The sequence below is a fragment of the Coccidioides immitis genome (genome assembly GCF_000149335.2).
Source record: "Coccidioides immitis RS genomic scaffold supercont3.2, whole genome shotgun sequence".
NCBI lineage: Eukaryota > Fungi > Ascomycota > Eurotiomycetes > Onygenales > Onygenaceae > Coccidioides > Coccidioides immitis.
The window spans coordinates 4341491-4359567 of NW_004504309.1; the positions used below are offsets into that span (position 1 = coordinate 4341491).

The following is an 18077-nucleotide window of genomic DNA, read 5'->3' on the forward strand; positions in this document are numbered from 1 at the left end:
CTCTAGGGGCTCAGCGGTATGGGCTATCCTGAAACTGCAGTGAAGGTACCGGGTCACCACAGAATCGGCTTCCCCAAGCATTTTCCATTCATAGGGAGCTTGACGCGGAATATTCACCAGATCCGATTCTCGGCAACTCGTTATAGCATCTGGAAGTAAAAGGGAAGTCGATCAAAATTTCTCCATTTCCTCTTCATAGTCTGAAAAGGAAAATGCAACGGACTGCCTGCGCTGGTCCCACAGCTGGCTCTTATTTTGGCCCAGCAAGGCGCCCCAGAAGTCGCTAGAAACGATTTGGAGGTGATGGTTGACAGGGCGTGGTCCCTACTTGAGCCCAGTTCGCTGTTTCCAAAACAACTCTTTCTTTTCATCCCAGTAAATCTTCGGACATTCTTTTGGAAGTGGAGCGTAGAAACTCATCCGATCGCTAACAGAAGCCTTCTCGGGATCAATACAAGATAGGCTGATTCTCAAGTTCCAGAGGCCATTCTCAGTCAGCTCGCTGTGCTTCAGGGCCTTTGCTTCCTTGAATATGCAGTCCACTATATGGGCTACGCGTTGTATCCTCCCAAAGCGAGAAATGATAAAATGACGCACGTGTTTTATATTCAAGGACGTCATGTTGACTAGGTATGTATGTGCGCAAGTCAAGTGCACAACTCAAATGGCAGGAAGGGGGCAAAAGGAGAAAGACAATTTAAACAAGTTGCAAGTGAGAGAATTCATAGCATCTCATTTTTATATTCCACGTTCTGCTTGCTGGCAGACTCGGATGGTGTCTCTGACGCTAGCGTCCAAGAATGCTAAGCGCGGTGGCGTTGTCTTGTAATTTGGAAGCAGTAATGGCTTCAATCAAATAACAAAATGTAGTACAGAGTATAATTCCGGCTAATTGTTGTAACTATAATAGGAGGCTATCGAGTTCGAATGTTGCCAACTACGGAGTACTTTGTACTCCGTAGTGCAAAATCATAACTTTACAGTGCCCAAGAAGTCTCACATCTCCCACATATATTAACTAAATGCCAAAAAGAACATCAGCGCCTGCCACAAACCAATCCCATTCAAATAATTAGTTCTTCAATTTAGAACCCATGAGCCTCCAGAATATCGGCGCCTATGCTGAGCCAAACCGCATTCCATTGCTATTCATGGAATTGGGGCTCATTGAAAATACACAATAGGATGCATGAATTTTGGGATCATATTGTGTCTGAAACTTCTGGACAGTACTGCCTGCTTGAACAGAGAATGTCTGGATATGTTTGCATGAGCTATGAGAACAATGTTTAATGCCTCTGCTCTCATTGAACAGAGACGGAAGCATCTCATCCACCAGGTGACATGGCCCGTCACCAGTTAAGGTATCTCGTTTTGGGCCTAGGGTGTCTTTCCAATCACTATGCCTCTAGTCAACATGTTGCACCGTTTTAGTGATTGCTCCTAGACTACACTTATAGGGCAACTGGATATACAAGGCAGCGGGCTTTCGTACCTTGTCGGCATTTAATTTTTTTCAGTTTCTTTTTATTTTCTGCCGCTCACCACCAGTTTCCAATTTACTCTCTTCTTTCTCTTGGCTCGATACATACCTCTAACTCAAGCTAGATGGCCCTTGTCGAGAAGTCTCTTCCGGTTATGGTTGGTTCGAAGAGACTGTGGAAAAAATATGCCAGCCAACAAGATGCCGTGACACTAAATATATATATGAAAGGACTACTCCTCGGCTTCTAAAATCGAAGCAAAATAGTACCTTGCCCTCTGGCCTCTTTGGAAAACCCACAGCTCCGCCGATCTCGTGCCTGAAAATTGCGGGATTAAGGGGACCGAAAAAGCCAAAGAGTGGTTGAACGACGTTTCGTACTGGAAAGGACTCGTCAAACAGGTCAGGGAAGATGAAATGGACCTTCCGGATGATCTCCTCCCCGTCCCGCCCGCCTCTGGGAGACTTTAAGCCCATCTGGTACTATCAACAGCTCGTTCTACAATCCAGGCTGAGCACTGAGGACATCGAGGACCGCTACGTCGGCAGCCATATTCAATTTACCCCCCCTTCGCGGAGGGGACCCGGTTCAAAACTATGGACCAGATAGCGCAGTCTGAACCATCGCAGCCTGAAAGCCCGAGCCCGTCAAATAGTACCAAGGCCGAAGTGGCATGCTGCTTGCTCAGGACCGGCACGAGATATTTATTGTGATGGCGGATTATGACGCCGAGTATGTTGAGTACCTTACAAGCCCTGAGCGCACTGCTGACTATAACTCATTCTTGACGATGAACGAGTTTGGGCCCTGAGACATTTCGAGCGCGGAGGATGTCGCACAGATTGCTGTGATTATTTTGGCGGTGACCTTGCAGCTTAGCAACGGCGAATCACTTATCTAAACTCGCCAGAAAGCCTATTACTTGCTGGACGTCGACTTTAGGGGGTTTGTTTATTTCCTTGTTGCTGTTTTTGATCTCTTTTTTCTATCGCTTTTAATCAGGCCCCGTGTATCTATACTCCTATGCTGTTTGGTCGCGCGTGAGTGTTTCTGGATCCCACCGTTAAAGCTGCCTCCGCTGTTTCATCATGTTCTCCCGAGCGAGGTTTCCCTCTGGCCTAGTTCCGGGCAGGCTGCAATCATTTATCAGGAGAGTACCCAAGCTCCAGCCAAGGCTTCGGGCATTTCGTCCGTCCTCCATGTAATTGCATCAGAATCCTTACTGAGAAAAATAATGGTGAGAATGAGTACGAGTCACGGGTTTGTGTTATCCACTGATCTGCCAGGATGCCACACTCGTCTCAATCGTATACGCACGGTAGTATACTTTCTCTTGACGTATGTATGGCCTTCGATACAGCCACGCAAGCAAATTCTATCGGTATAACTGTGGGACAATCGAGGCAGTCATTGAACAGAAACCCCCAAGGGGTTAATCCAACTGAATAACTGAACTGAACTCGGTATCTCCATACAAAGAGACAGAATAGGGATGATATCATGAGCTACTGAATACATTTACTATGAAGAGATGTTTGGAAATTCTATCCCATTCTCGTCCCAACAGTCAGTTTAATAAGTATATTAAGTTATATCCAAAGCGATATCAACAGTGTAATTCTAGCAGGTGAGTTCATCAGATTACTGATAATAAGCATTCTTATATATATGATGCTTTCGGGGTGATAGTTTTGATAGTCATGACTACTCTGTCTATCCACCAGTCTAGATAAGTCCCAATTATCCTGACTATCCAGTTCTGTGACCCTTTTGCCTAAGATTCTTCCTTTCTGGTCTGTGACTCGGCCTCATCCAGGTTGTTATCCAATCATTCCGGCTCTTCTGTTCTCGTGATGGAGGATGGCAGCTTATATAAAGTTACAAAAGCAGCGATATGCGCCTTACATGTGGGTGACGCTAAACTAACTATATTAGGCAACGCCCATGGTATGGTTTACCCCCCCGTCGTCACTCCGTATCCTTGAACAAAAAAAACCAGTCACCAGAACCACATTATGTCCAGTCAACCTCTCCTTCAGTCTGCCCCAGGTTAGTCTCGTTCAGAATGTAGCACTCTGCCGACCCTTCAACAGCATGCTCACAAATGCCTCCTGTAGGCAAGCGAATCGCCCTCCCCACCCGCGTCGAACCCAAAGTCTTTTTCGCCAACGAACGAACATTCCTCTCATGGCTGAACTTCACCATCATTCTCGGCGGCCTGGCGCTGGGCCTGCTTAATTTCGGGGATCGCGTTGGCCAGATCAGTGCCGCTTGTTTTACTTTTGTGGCCATGGCTGCCATGATATATGCGCTAGTGACATTCCACTGGCGTGCGACGAGCATTCGCAAAAGGGGCCAGAGCGGGTTCGACGATCGCTTTGGCCCTACGGTCTTGACGGGGGCATTGTTTGCGGCGGTCATTGTGAATTTTACGCTGAGGATGAAGGAAGGTGCATCCTGAGCGTCTTCGGATCATTTGGACATCGATTTAATTGGGGTGAGAGAGGGAGAGAGGGGAGGGAGGGGGAAAGAAAACAAGAGAAGGGAGCAAGAGTGAGAGGATGGATGTCTGTTGGATTATACGAGGATACGAGTCTTTTTCTGGATGATTTTTTGTGCAACATATACCAACCGGTGTGAAGGATCCTGGCTGCCGTTTTACTCTGTTTTATGCTGCTCATGTTTCGGGTCAGCTCCGTGCTGAGCTTTTGCAGCTGGCGATCTGATATGTATTTTTATGACAAACTTGTGAGAAATGTCTGCTTGAATAACTGGGAAGTCCGGGCGTATTATTAGCAGAATGGGCTATCGAGATTGGGTGTTATCAGAGCATTGACCTCCACTGCAAGCTATTGTATTGCCTTTCCTACCAAGACAAACACCGACATATTCGGGGTACTATTTAAAGTAAACAATGCGCTTGACGATGATGCGGGGAGGGGGCGGTCTAACAGGGTTCCATCAAGACTGTTCTAGCCGTTTTACAACACACACACACACAACCTTTGCACCATGAGGCGGCGGCTATGTAAGCTCCTTTGTGATTGAAGGGCTAGTGTAATGCCCTGGGCATTTCGAGTGTGTAGATGTATTGTCTTGTGATCTTGGTTGCTCAAGGCAAGATTAGGCAGGGAAGGGAATGTGTACTGCTGTGGGTTTAGAGAAGCTGCCGTGGACCGCACGCCAAAGATCAACAAAGCCAGTAGTTATGTGAGTGACTACATAAAGAACTGGAGAACAGCAGAGGTCGCCCTCAGACACTAATCCATTACATAGCGGTTGCCTTTACGCTGCCTGCAGTCCACGTTCCATCGTCTGGAGAAGCTGAGCTCCCTCGGCTTCGTGATGCCTCTAATTATGTAGAAGCTCTTTGGCCCGAAGCGGCGGCCACCCGAAGTTGATATCACGTGATGCACCGATGTGACCTCATCATTGGCTGCAGCGCGGTGGGCCCTGGTCAGGGTCGAAGCCGATCCAGAAGTTACGAAGCATCGCGCTTGGCGGGCGTGGATGCTCATTGCTCGACCAGTCACAAATCCGCTCTTGGCCAACAGCATGCGCGCAGCAGAGCCAGCCTGTCCTCGCTCGCTTTATCCTCTACAGCACTCATCTATACATATAGTTACTCACCACACACGGGCTGGAGACTGCGGCGACGTCGGATTTTATGTCACAGCGCACCGGAGCTTCTCCGTACAAGTCCATAAACGAACGCGTGTGTTTCATAAGGCTTAATGGAGGCTTGGCGGTAAATTACAAGTGCCGTGCCTAGACTTTGTTAGCGTGGTACGGTCTCCCACCTCGCGACTCTTCCAGAAACCGAACCTCCGTATTTGAAATACACGCACCGAGTCGGAGTTACTGGGTGAGTAATCCGTCCACGAGTTCCAGCTGAGTGAATGGCAGGCAAGGCCCGTATTATTCCCTGTAAGACGCGGTATTCGCACTCCTCTCATCTCCGCCTCACGTTGAGCGACCCTGGGAGCACCAGCCGAGCGATGCATCTCGAACCCTCGATTTGCAAAAGTCTTGCAGTGTTGGGCTGATCCTCTTTCGTCCGTCACCTCCGAGCAGTGGGCTCTGCTAGAAGCCTTCTTTGCTTCATCCTATTTTAGGTACTCCGTAATCAGACCAACTTTGCTCCGTTCCGTTCTTTGGGCCGTCGTGCCTGGGGGCGACTAAACCAGAAAATAGCCGTGGACGTCACACCCCCCCCCTTTCCGGCCTTAAGCCAGACAACAAGGAACGACAGTCAATAGCCACCAGCCAACACCAAACCACTTTCTTACCACAGCAAGTCCTCGAACTCACTTTGCGGTTAGTCGCTTGCTGCGCGCCATCCTCCGTATCTTCAAAATTGTCGTATACATCGCGCATAACGTACGTCAATTTGGCTTGCTACAGTAAGACGTCTAGGCATTCTCCACACGCTAGTTAACTCCGACTGTCTCAGCCCGATCCAACTCAACCCTTCTCCCATATGCGTGTCGGCGACATCGACTCCATGCTCCTCCCTCTTCTCTCCGCTACCCCATGGACGCAGATACTTGTTTGATTTAATCCCTCCATACCCGGTCCGAAAGAGATCACTTATCGCGCCCAGATTGCGCTGGGCCTCTCGCCACCTGCTCCGCTCCTGAAACGCCGCGCCTGTCGACGTCACCTTCCCCTTGGCTTCCCGTCGCCCTGACTGAACGCGACTTGGCATCGATACGATCGAATAACCGATGCGCTTGCCTACTGTATCAGTGGCGGTGATACTGCGATAGTAGATGAGCTGCCTACGCGACTTGCCCGGTCGCTGAATTAACTCGTGCTGGTTACGGTGGGACGGAAAAAAGGAGGAAGGGAGATCGAGCAGGGTCAGCTCTCATATGGAATGTTTCGACTGATTCCTTGGTCTATTGGGGGTAATAAGGTGACAGCGGAGGAGGTGAAGATGTTGGCTGTACCGCAGCAAAAGTCGCCGAACATGGCAGGCCCGACACCGCACAAGTTAAAACGGAAAAGGACGAACTCGAGTGAATTGGGACCACCGCGTGGCGGCAACGGAGTCTCTTCACCGACAACTAAGGCAGAGTCCTTTCACCAAGCCAACAACGTTGCCCAGAATAACATGAGCGAAACGCAACATCTTGAGCCTACGAGCAGGACACCGCCCTCTGCAACATCCACCGATAATGCTATAGTACAAACGGCTGCCTCACTGCAGCACAGTGGAGGAGAAGGAAAGAGCATACAGGGCCAACAATTGAAACAGCAGGGAACAGAAGGCGCATTAGGCGCCGCATCGATTCACAGGATGGATGTCGAAACGTTGCGCCAAACGCTGGAAGCTCAGCTCAGTCTCGAAATCCTGCTCAAGCACAACGAACTGCGCCTTATCGATCAGGAAATCGCAAAATGTCAGGTCGCTATGGAGCAACTTCGTCGCTGCTCCGAAATTCCGTTTCCAACCTCGAGTATATCCGGAATTTCGCAAGCTGTTAGCAATGGCACGGGATTTGCGGTCTCACGGCCTGAAGACTGTCGACAACCGGTCTCTCCATCTCCATGGGGAGTTACCGATGGCCCTTACAGTCGCCACTACGCCAGATGGCTATTGCCAGATCCTCGATTCGACGGTGGCGAACTCGAGCCTATACCCTCTGGAATTTATGGTGCGGGCAAGGGTTTGATGGAAGGTCGCACGACGCGTGGATCGTGGGCGGAAAGTACATCAAGGTCGCAACGAAACTCAGCCGGTGCAAAACTACAGGCCCTTTCGAGTGGTTACCCTCCACCCAAAGACAAAGCCGGACCCATGATTATGAAGCGAAAATCAGATGGCAAATTAGTAAAATTGGTGTGCTTGGATTGTCGAAGAGACAATTTCTCAAGCACACAAGGATTTATTAATCACTGTCGGATAGCCCACAATCGCAGCTTTGCCAGCCACGATGCTGCCGCTGCAGCGTCGGGTGAGCCAGTAGAGGTTGACGAGTCTGGCGCGATGATATGCCGGAACAACGAAACAGCTTCTAATGCCCCTCCGGGATACGTTCACCCTTTGATTAGATCTGCACATGTTTTAGACTCCACGGCGAGGAATGCCATGCAAAAACGGTCCCCGTCAAACACCCAGCGTGAAGACAAGCCTGCCAGCACACCCGTTGCCAAAAGTGAGACGGCTAACGTGGAATCCTACCCCCCGGCCAAAGCTCCTCCACCAAGCATACGTGACTCTGCTATGAGCCCCGACTTCAAAGCTTCACCACAGACGCCGCATCTTTCTGCTCTATTGCAGAAGCAGGGCCTTGGCTTAGATCTCTTTAATATCGTTGGCGACGCTTTAACAAAGACAGATATCGCCTCATACTCCTCCGAGGACGACTCCGATGCGGATGCTATGGATGTGGATACTACATCCAACGTTCAAGAAGCCCCGCCTAATTTTCGAAGTACTCGCTTGCCAGCTCGTTCTGTGGCTGCTCCCCCGCAGACTCAGCGGCCAAGTAGCCGCAAAGGATCTGACAAGCGTTCTCAAAAGGTGCCATCTCTACCACCTCTAAGACATCCCCCTTCAGCGCCAGCGGCGCACCGATCTCCCTACTCTCCCGCTACGGCGACAAGAACGAGCCCGCGAAGTGAACGGCAGCCAGTGCCAGGTAGTGATATTGAGATGGTTGATTCGAACTCTCCTAATCTGAGCCCAAACACTGTCGAATCCAACCAGGCACCTAGCTTGGTCAGTGATGACGATGAATATGAGGCTCCCTCAGAATCCGAAAGCCCGAGTCCCAGCCCATCGGAGTCCGGCCAGGACGACATATCATTTGACAATATTGAGGTTCAGGATGGCTTTGAAGCGAGTGGTGACGGATCAACAACTTCCACGACCTCCGTCAGCTACTCCGAACCTCACAAGCGCCATTTATCCACCGTTACGCGGCCGCCGCAAGCAAATCCTGTGAAAACGAGATCCATCAAACGCAGTCGCACCAGTGGCACTGTTGAAAATAGCAGTATCCAGACTGAACAGAAGCGCGTCACATTTGTCTCGCCTCCAGCCTCTCCCACGAAGGGCAAGAAAGGTGGTGCTAGGAAACCTCGCCGAAAATAGTCTGACTGTTGCCATGTATCGGGACGTGGTCTGGATTTCAACAGCCACACGATATCCTCTTTTACTTTTCGATGTTCTAGATCCTTTCCCTACCCCGATCTTTTCCAATTATTTCATTATAATTTTTCTACTTTCCTGGTGGCGAGCGGGCGGTTGACTAGTATATTTCCTCGGTCACACGGTTTAGGGCTGGGTCTTGCACAATCAGCCACTGGCGTTTGGGGTTCACGGGTTTTCAATTCCCTGCTATGTGTCCTTTTTTTTTTTCCCCCTCGTTGCATAATACTCCATACACCACTTTATTCTTTGTTTTGCACGCTGAATTCGTGATGATAGCGTCTGGCTTGCTTTGGGTTTGTGAGTGGCTATGGCCATGGTTGATTCGTGGCCTAACTTTTCTTTTTTCCACTCCATTGCTCAGGAGCCTTGTTGTTATATATGAAGTATGAGCTGTCGGGTGAAAACTTCCTATATCTGGGTTACGGGAAATTGTACTCTGTAGAGAGTTTTATGAACGAATTTCCTTTGAAGGCATCACTCCTCTAATGTCAGTGATTTCTTTTTGCCATCTATTTGCATACATTTTTGCAGAATTATATGCACATATTTCGATTGTAGGGAGTAGGATTCCGTGCCGTGTTAGGGTAGGGTTAGGTTGATTCCGCCCATGATATTCCCATTTACAAGCTTCAGTCTCGGCCTTCCTCTTGGCAGCTCCGGCCTGACGTCACGTGTAATTGTCGACTTGCGAAGAACCCGGGAGACGATTGGAGTAGCTATTGAAGTTGACAAAGGAACGAGGCTGTCCCTGGTATCATCGTCTCTGCTTATAGAAAATTGGAACGCTTTCTAGGAATGGGCCTCTAGAGAAGTTATTGCACAAAGGAGACTTCGAAATGACCTCCCGTTTGGTCTTGGTCATTGGTGACCTCTTCATACCTGATAGAGCCCCGGTACGTACGGCAGGGCATTGCAGCAGCGCCTAGATCATTTAAGGGTTCTTTGGATGCTAATCGCCCTGCTGTTCAACAGGATTTACCGGCTAAGGTGTGATACCGCCCTCTCCTCTTCATCTTCTATTTCCCTCCCCCGGCTTTTGACGGCATGTTGGGGAAGGCTCGCGCGCGAGACCAGCTAGAAAGACTAACCTCCCACCCCTCATCTACCGGCAAACGGCGAATAGTTCAAAAAGCTCCTTACGCCAGGCAAAATTGGCCAGATACTATGTCTGGGAAACCTGACAGACCGCGAAACGTTTGATTTTCTCCGCCAGATTGCTCCCGACCTGCAACTCGTTAAGGGTGACTTCGATGTCGACTCGCCGAATCTGCCCCTGTCGAAGGTTATAACCCATGGATCGCTACGTATCGGCTTTACGCATGGTCATACGATTGTTCCGTCGGGTGATGCGGATGCGCTGCTGATCGCGGCGAGGCAGATGGATGTGGATGTCTTGCTGTGGGGCGGTACACATCGGTTTGATGCGTTTGAGGCGGAGGGGAGATTTTTTGTGAATCCCGGGAGTGCTACGGGAGCATTTACAATGGACGGTGGGGGTGAGGACGTGGTGCCGAGCTTCTGTCTAATGGATGTGAGTGTTCCCGGTATTTTATTTCAGATCTTCAGTCCGGCAGCGGCCTGGTCGGGGAATGTGTTGGTTTTGAGGCCGGCTTTTGCTACTAATATGTCGAGGGTGAATTACTGATGATATTTTTGATTTCCAGGTCCAAGGCGACGTGTTGGTGCTCTATGTCTATCAGCTACGGACGGATGATCAGGGAACTGAGACTGTGTCTGTTGAGAAGATGTCGTATCGAAAACCAAGTGTCCAAGCGGCTTGAGTCAGCTCTTTTTTAATTGCTCTGCTTAATGTCCTCTACTTTATGATCTCTGTGTGCTGCTTGCTTTTACTTTATAGACTTTTATGTACATACATAATAACGAAGAATGGGAGTATAGGCTTGTGTGACTCCTATCTTTCTTGGGTTGGCAACTCCAGCGCTATCTTGGATCACGTCAACGAAACAATGTTCAGCAGTGTACTCTGTACTTAAATGGTACAGGAGCTGTTATTTATCACATCTCGATACACAGCACTATCACCCAGAGAAGCCAGGCTCCTATAGTAGTGGACTTATTGATTATCATTTCACGCCCAACTTCCTTTAGGACACAAGATTTGCTATAAAAAGGGTGCTGATTGCTGGGGCTTTGATGATGGCGAGGTCATGTCTGGAGCTGCAGCCACTGGGCAATCTGGTCGCCACCATGCCCAATTTGTTCAAAGCTAAGCTAGTTCATCCATCACCCATCAAAGCTAACTAATTCCGCTGCATCAAGCAAAAGCGATGATCGATTCACTTGCTGCGAAACAATTCAAACCTTCACTGCTCTGACAGTGCCCGTTGGTTCTTGCGCCGAGCCGTACTAAATATACAGAGTTCTATTAAAAACATTAGCATATTATTTTTGACATCAGATCCACTGCTTTATCAGCCCTCTGGACTGCATAGTTATCTCTTTTCTTAGTTCTTTCCCTTGCGACAGACAACGTCAAATACGTTATCCTCGGCCTATAGAACAGGCTTAACTTAAGAATACTCGACGTCTCGACTCGCCTTTTCAAATATGGCTACCACTGGAGATATGCCAGAAGAGTATTTGAACACGCAAGACAAACCCGGCGACGATGAGGTACGCATGTTTCAGTCTCCTAGAGTCTACATATGGACCGGGAGCGCTCAAGCGTCAAGCGATCATTTTTCCACGTCTTAAGCTAAATGCTGATGCCTCTACGTCCACAGGAAGAGATCGAAGCGATGAAGCAACGGGTCGCCGAAATGGAATCCGAGGCCGCCAAACTGCGCGAAATGCAAGCGTCGTTAGACAAGCAGTCGGAAAACCTTCGTGAAGATAAAGAAGACATCGATGCGCGAAGTATCTTTGTGGGGAACGTCGACTACGGTGCTTCGCCGGAGGAGATTCAGGCTCATTTCCAGAGTTGCGGGTCGATAAACCGGGTGACAATCTTGCTGGATAAATTTACGGGACATCCGAAGGGGTGCGTTTTGATTGATTGATTGATTGATTGATTGATTGATTGATTGATTGATTCATTGCTTTCGGTGTTGATTTTTTTATTTTTTTTTTATTTTTTTTTGATGACATTCTTCTGCATTGTCTCTTGTCTACATGGATATTCTTCTGTTTCCCCATGTCGCCATCGCTGCCTGGCAAGAGATGGAGTGCTAATGGTGGTCCGTGTGGCAGGTATGCGTATGTCGAATTCAGTGAGCCTAGCCTGGTGGCGCAGGCATTGGTTTTGAACGAGAGCTTGTTCCGCGGCAGAAATCTCAAGGTGAGTCTTATTCGCGTAGCAACATAGATGCAATGACCCACGCAGAGCTAATTTGCTTTCCACGATAACAGGTTGTCCCAAAACGCACAAACCTGCCTGGTATGAGCCGTGGCCGTGGGCGCGGCGGCTTCCGAGGCGGTCGTGGATATGGAGGTGGTTATGGCGGCGGCCGTGGAGGCTACTATCATCCTCGCGGGTCCTATCGGGGTGGCGGCTATCGCGGCCGTGGCCGGGGCTACGCTCCCTATTAGAAATTAGACTTTGGGGCCATTTAAACTCGGAATGATTCCCGCTTTTGCCTATCTAATTGGGAATATGGACGGGCCAGGGCGTCTACGCTTTCTAACCTGGCGGAAAAGAGGGTAACTTGGGAGTTGGGGCAAATCCGTGTGTGTATGATACGTCACGACACTTCAGCAAGGGGAGAAAGGACCGAGATTCAAGAGCAGATACGATGGGTAGCAGTTGATTTTCGATGCCAATTGTTTTTCGACTTCTGCTGGACTCTGTGTGGGAGAGTTTGTTTTGAGGTTTCTTATGACTTTGTGTGTTTGAATCAGCTTTCTCCCTGCGATCTCCTTCGGTTTAAAAAGCAAGATCATGATATGTTAGCTCACGGGCGACCAGCTGACAGGTAGACTGTTCCATTGTTATGTTTGTTAAATATCGCGCACGGGCAGGGCTTGTCGTTTCATTGAAAAGGAAACCTTTTCTCATACGGTTGTAATGTGCACATCGTTGCTGGGACATCACTTTAATCATATCTGTAGATACAGTCGACCCTAGCAATGGTTCATTGGGCATGTAATGATCTTGATGACATCTGGCGGCGGGATCTTGGTGGCTTTGAATCCTTGTCAGCTCGTTGACTTCTCCACATTGATATCCGCCGGATCCAGCCAACACGCTGCCTCATCCGCATCATCGCCGCTTTGATCCTGCAGGCAAAAGAGCAGCAAACAACCTCATTCTAAACTGCTCCTTTGTCGAGCAACGCCCTTTTTTCCCCCTCGGCCGTTTCCAATTTCCTGTCCATCTGTCAGCGTTTGGTGGTTTTGAGACAAGAGCGGGGAGCGCCACTCTGCCACAGACTAAGTTAGGTCGGTCTTAATGAGGCTGAGCCTATCTATCCCATCCCATCCCATCCTTCCAGCAACCCAGGATCACGATCGGGACAGACAGTCAGGAGGCGAGCATACTCAATCTCTGCCTTTGTTCTCTGTGCTCCTTACTACCTTGGGTGGACCGCATTATTCCTCTCGTTCGCTTTATCCTACCCTTGCCCCGCGCTGAATGTGCGTTATCGTCGAAGCCACAGCGCTTGGCTTCAATCAAAACCGTCTCGACAGACGGGGGACCGCGTCCGCTGCCTCTTGACTGAACAACCGAAACTGTGAGAAGAATGGGTTCGAATTTACCTGCGTGAGTAAACTCCTGTTTTTACACTTCATTTCAATGAGCGGCCCCTAATGACCGGCATCTATCTGCTGCAGACAACCAAACCTCCGAGTTACGAGTAAGGCGTCATCTATACTTGTCCCCTCCCCCTGTTGGCCCCGTACACATTTGTCTCCGCAGTTGTGATATTAATCGCTGCTTATGAGTAGTCATCGCTGCCGATGGGTTATACAAACGAGATGTGTTCCGTGAGTTTCTCGCCGTATCTAGTTGATCCACTGCTGCAGAAGGTGACTGACGTGGACGTGTTTCAAAGGCTTTCCGGATCCTTTCGCCGTGGCGACGGTGGGAGGTGAACAGACACATACGACTTCTGTGATCAAGAAGACGCTAAATCCGTATTGGAATGAGATGTTTGACTTGTATGACCACATACCCCGTCCTGCTCTCTCCTGGTTCGCCACTAACTGTGACTGGACTGGTAGGAGGGTCACGGAAGATAGCATATTGGCGATCCAGATATTTGACCAGAAGAAATTCAAGAAGAAGGACCAAGGGTTTCTCGGCGTAATAAACATTCGAATTGGAGATGTGATTGATCTCGACGTTGGTGACGATGGTGAGTTGGACCTGCCTTTCAACTGTGCCTCAGGTTAATATTGCGGATGCTCACTGCCTTCACTTGACAGAGATGCTCACGCGAGATCTTAAAAAATCCAATGACAACATGGTTGTTCATGGAAAACTAATTATCAACCTTTCTACCAATTTATCGACGCCCATACCTGCGAACCAAGGTGGGCCGCGTTCCCACGTTTCTACAGCTCCTCCTGCGCCAGCACCTACTCAACACCACCCCCCGGCCCTCACAGCACCGGTATCGCTTCCTGGACCACGCCCAAATTCAGGTGTTGCAGAATCCCCCGCTTCAAATCCGCCTCCTACATCCCATTTACAACCCTCAAGAAATCCCTCCACCGCAACCGCCGTTACATCCGCAGTACCAGTAAACGGCGGTGGGTCACAGGCTAACGGGATGCCAAACCAACATAGGAGTTTGAGTTCCTTTGAGGATAGCCAGGGAAGACTCCCTGCGGGTTGGGAACGGCGAGAAGACGGTTTAGGTCGAACCTATTATGTAGATCATAATACACGGACGACGACGTGGACTCGTCCATCAGCACACTACAGTGAACAGACGCAGAGGACCCAGCTCGAAGCCAATATGCAAATGGAACGGCGAGCTCATCAGAACCGGATGCTACCTGAGGATCGCACTGGTGCAAATTCCCCGGATTCGCAACAAGCTCGCACTCCCCCATCTGCCAACAATGCTACAGCAGTGCAGATGATGACTACAGGGGCTACCACAGCGGGTTCTGGAGAACTTCCGGCAGGATGGGAGCAGAGATATACTCCCGAAGGCCGTCCATACTTTGTTGACCATAACACCAGAACAACAACCTGGGTCGACCCTCGCCGCCAACAATATATCCGTATGTACGGCCCTGGGGCGAATGGGAATAATACTACTATCTCCTCGCAACCACTTTCTCAGCTTGGACCTCTACCAAGTGGCTGGGAAATGCGCCTGACAAATACTGCTCGAGTCTACTTTGTGGATCATAATACGAAGACAACTACGTGGGACGATCCGCGATTGCCGTCATCGCTCGATCAAGGGGTTCCACAGTATAAACGCGATTTCCGCCGTAAATTGATCTACTTTAGATCTCAGCCCGCACTAAGAATCATGTCCGGCCAGTGCCATGTCAAGATACGGCGAAGTGCCATTTTCGAAGATTCATATGCGGAGATCATGCGACAGAGCCCATCGGATCTTAAGAAACGTTTGATGATCAAGTTTGATGGCGAGGATGGCCTTGATTATGGTGGCTTGTCACGGTTAGTACAATGCTCTGCTCTGCCTTTAATCTGTGATCGCTCTCAATGCTGACGTGTATAGTGAATTTTTCTTCCTTCTTTCTCACGAAATGTTTAATCCGTTTTACTGCTTGTTTGAATATTCCGCCCACGATAATTATACACTCCAAATCAACCCACACTCCGGTGTCAACCCAGAGCACCTGAATTATTTCAGATTCATCGGACGAGTGGTTGGACTTGCGATTTTCCATCGACGGTTCTTGGATTCATTTTTCATTGGCGCTTTTTACAAGATGATGTTGAGGAAGAAGGTCACGTTGCAGGACATGGAAGGTGTGGATGAAGATTTCCACCGAAATCTAACATGGACTTTGTAAGTTGGATTACAAAATCACATGGGCTATTGGTGCTTTAGCTAACTTTTTTTTCCACAGGGAGAATGATATTGAGGGAGTGTTTGAGTTGACTTTTGCCGTCGACGATGAACAGTTTGGGGAACACAAAACAATTGACCTAATCCCAAATGGAAGAGATATTGCTGTTACCAATGAGAATAAGCGACAATATGTTGAGTAAGCGGTTATCATTTGCTTCCTGAAATGTTACAGTTCTAACGAAGACCCCAGGTTGGTCACTGAATGGAAGATTCAGAAGAGAGTGGAAGAGCAATTCAACGCCTTTATCACCGGATTTAACGAACTTATTCCTGCAGATCTAGTCAATGTCTTCGATGAGCGAGAGCTTGAGCTCCTGATTGGTGGAATCGCAGATATTGATGTCGATGATTGGAAAAAGCATACCGATTATCGTGGATACCAGGAGCAAGACGAGGTCATTCAGAACTTCTGGAAAATTATACGAACTTGGGATGCGGAACAAAAGTCGAGATTGTTGCAGTTTGCCACGGGTACTTCGCGTATTCCCGTCAACGGGTTCAAAGACCTACAGGGTAGCGATGGTCCGAGAAGGTTTACGATTGAGAAGTCGGGAGATATCAATGCACTTCCCAAATCTCACACTTGGTACGCTCCCCTCGTCTGTGTGATGATTTTGATCGACTCGCTGACAAGGAATATTATAGTTTCAACCGCCTCGACCTTCCACCGTACAAGACATATGAAGCACTACAAAACAAACTGTCCATCGCCGTGGAAGAAACAGTCGGTTTTGGGCAAGAGTAAACTGTCGTACCATAACATCCCTTTTTCTTTGGATTTGCAACTTATTAAAGGGTCATTCATCGCTTCCTCGTTCCTGGGAACTATTTATTGGAATGGGCGAGGAATTGTTACGTGTCTGCTCGCTTCCCTTTCTCCTATTTTACGAGTCCATGTACAGATAGTATATAGAGGCAGTTAGGTCTGTAGTGAGATCAGGTTTTGAAAGGTCTCCGGTCAAGATTCATGCCTTGCTTTCCCCTCCCCTCCCCGGCAGCCTCTGAGAGCCATTTGGCCGAACATGTATTTTGACAAGTTACTCTATCCGTTTTACAATACCGTTCTAGGGCGGTTATTCATGGTGTACGGAGTACTATGATAAGAAATTCTTCTTTGCTGGAGACAAAGGTCATGCGCTGATGGCTCTTTGTCGAAGTAATAGGGTATGATCACTGATAAACGGAAATTAAACACAGTTCATAATGTAATCTCCATTCCCAGAACTCCGGGTATCGATAAGTGTGTAGTCTTCTTGACTCTAAACATACATTGCTAGCAAGTAAAACATCAACGTCAATGATTTCCCGGGCATCAGTGCTTCCTTTTTCTCTTCTTTGGCTTTCCATCCTTGTTGCCAACGTCAGTTTCTTGAATTACAGGCTGCTCGTTATCCTCACCCTCATTGGCGGCTTTAGAAGAAGCGGTTTTGGGATCAGGATTCGCAGCAGCAGTAGCATAGCCGGAACACTCGAAATGACCGATGACAAAGGCGGCTTTTTCGATATCTTGCATTGAAAAAAGATGATTATCATCCAGGTTGTCAAGGCGTGCTTTAAGCTCCCGAGCACAGCCCCATAGCTCTCGATATTCCTTCATAGTGTATTTTAGCTTTGGCGGAGGCTTTAATGGTCCTGCAGGGTTTGCTGGTGAAGGATACCGGTGCGAACACAGCCACCAGTACATCTCGTCGCTGAAAAAGGGGACTTGGTTGGCGCTTCCGCCTGCGGTGCTGGCGGAGAGGATCAGTGATGCGGTGGCAGGGCCCACGCCGCGGAGGGACTTGGTGAGAACCTCGAGGCTGAGGGAAGGGAAGAGAGCATCGGCATCAGCATCATTGCCAACGGTAGTTGTTGGCAAGGAAGAAGCTGCATCGCTGGTTGCGGTGTAGATCGCGGGCTCCGGGTTTGAGCGGATGAGGTTCATCAGCGCTGGCCTAAAGGAGCCATGCTTTCTATTACGAAGGGTTTAATTATTTCTGTATTCAACATGCAATGGAATGAGGCCAAACTCGCACAGTTTCCATTCCATCAGCTGCACCAGTTCATCTTTCTTGAGGTGCAGTTCATCGGAAGCGTCTGCCGCTTTCTTGACGCGCTTCGCGGGCCTCGCTTTGGGCGGGCCTTGTCCCTCTGCCCTATGCTTTAACGTGGCGGGGAGGACTTCGTAGCGCCAGTTGTCCAGGTCTACGAATGACCGGACTTGCTTGTCAATGTCATTTTTAGAAGCCTTTGATTTTGCTTCCAGCTTGGCCTGGTATACGTTGCGGGCAGTGTCTGGGTAAAGGGCTAGCAGGCGAGAGAGAGTTGCAGGGAGGATGTCTGATGGGGAGAAACTGGTACTAGGAGGCGGAGTCATATTTATGAAGTATCAATTCAATTGGACTTGAAGCTGATAGTTTATGTTTTATGTCT

The 18077-nt window shown here is 49.0% G+C and overlaps 8 protein-coding genes across 8 annotated transcripts; 5 read left to right on the plus strand and 3 right to left on the minus strand.

Annotated features, from left to right (window-relative positions):
* Window positions 1-171: 171 nt before the first annotated feature.
* CIMG_11902 (uncharacterized protein) lies at window positions 172-621 on the minus strand (the record flags this gene model as incomplete). The annotated part of the gene is made up of 2 exons (XM_012358728.1): window positions 172-283; window positions 329-621. The coding sequence occupies 2 exons, from the start codon at window positions 619-621 to the stop codon at window positions 172-174; spliced, it is 405 nt and encodes a 134-aa protein (XP_012214151.1).
* A 2861-nt stretch (window positions 622-3482) lies between these two features.
* Window positions 3483-4316, plus strand: CIMG_07115 (vacuolar transporter chaperone 1). Its single transcript, XM_001243218.2, has 2 exons — window positions 3483-3533; window positions 3602-4316. The coding sequence occupies exons 1-2, from the start codon at window positions 3500-3502 to the stop codon at window positions 3943-3945; spliced, it is 378 nt and encodes a 125-aa protein (XP_001243219.1). The 5' UTR covers window positions 3483-3499; the 3' UTR covers window positions 3946-4316.
* Window positions 4317-5835: 1519 nt separating this feature from the next.
* Window positions 5836-6192, minus strand: CIMG_07116 (uncharacterized protein; the record flags this gene model as incomplete). Its single annotated transcript, XM_001243219.2, has 1 exon — window positions 5836-6192. The coding sequence occupies one exon, from the start codon at window positions 6190-6192 to the stop codon at window positions 5836-5838; it is 357 nt and encodes a 118-aa protein (XP_001243220.2).
* A 231-nt stretch (window positions 6193-6423) lies between these two features.
* Window positions 6424-8586, plus strand: CIMG_07117 (ADA HAT complex component 1; the record flags this gene model as incomplete). The annotated part of the gene is made up of 1 exon (XM_001243220.2): window positions 6424-8586. One exon carries the CDS (start codon window positions 6424-6426, stop codon window positions 8584-8586), a length of 2163 nt encoding a protein of 720 aa, XP_001243221.2.
* Window positions 8587-9482: 896 nt separating this feature from the next.
* CIMG_07118 (MJ0936 family phosphodiesterase) lies at window positions 9483-10555 on the plus strand (the record flags this gene model as incomplete). The annotated part of the gene is made up of 4 exons (XM_001243221.2): window positions 9483-9539; window positions 9619-9633; window positions 9770-10177; window positions 10311-10555. The coding sequence occupies 4 exons, from the start codon at window positions 9483-9485 to the stop codon at window positions 10425-10427; spliced, it is 597 nt and encodes a 198-aa protein (XP_001243222.1). The 3' UTR covers window positions 10428-10555.
* A 369-nt stretch (window positions 10556-10924) lies between these two features.
* Window positions 10925-12689, plus strand: CIMG_07119 (polyadenylate-binding protein 2). The gene is made up of 4 exons (XM_001243222.2): window positions 10925-11280; window positions 11391-11647; window positions 11857-11944; window positions 12016-12689. The coding sequence occupies exons 1-4, from the start codon at window positions 11215-11217 to the stop codon at window positions 12193-12195; spliced, it is 591 nt and encodes a 196-aa protein (XP_001243223.1). The 5' UTR covers window positions 10925-11214; the 3' UTR covers window positions 12196-12689.
* A 193-nt stretch (window positions 12690-12882) lies between these two features.
* CIMG_07120 (E3 ubiquitin-protein ligase RSP5) lies at window positions 12883-16635 on the plus strand. The gene is made up of 10 exons (XM_001243223.2): window positions 12883-13366; window positions 13438-13460; window positions 13552-13590; window positions 13659-13764; window positions 13828-13961; window positions 14032-15247; window positions 15309-15602; window positions 15664-15801; window positions 15856-16251; window positions 16311-16635. Exons 1-10 carry the CDS (start codon window positions 13347-13349, stop codon window positions 16408-16410), a joined length of 2466 nt encoding a protein of 821 aa, XP_001243224.1. The 5' UTR covers window positions 12883-13346; the 3' UTR covers window positions 16411-16635.
* A 222-nt stretch (window positions 16636-16857) lies between these two features.
* Window positions 16858-18072, minus strand: CIMG_07121 (uncharacterized protein). The gene is made up of 2 exons (XM_001243224.2): window positions 17681-18072; window positions 16858-17617 (listed from the first exon to the last, which is right to left on the minus strand). Exons 1-2 carry the CDS (start codon window positions 18019-18021, stop codon window positions 16978-16980), a joined length of 981 nt encoding a protein of 326 aa, XP_001243225.2. The 5' UTR covers window positions 18022-18072; the 3' UTR covers window positions 16858-16977.
* Window positions 18073-18077: the final 5 nt, after the last annotated feature.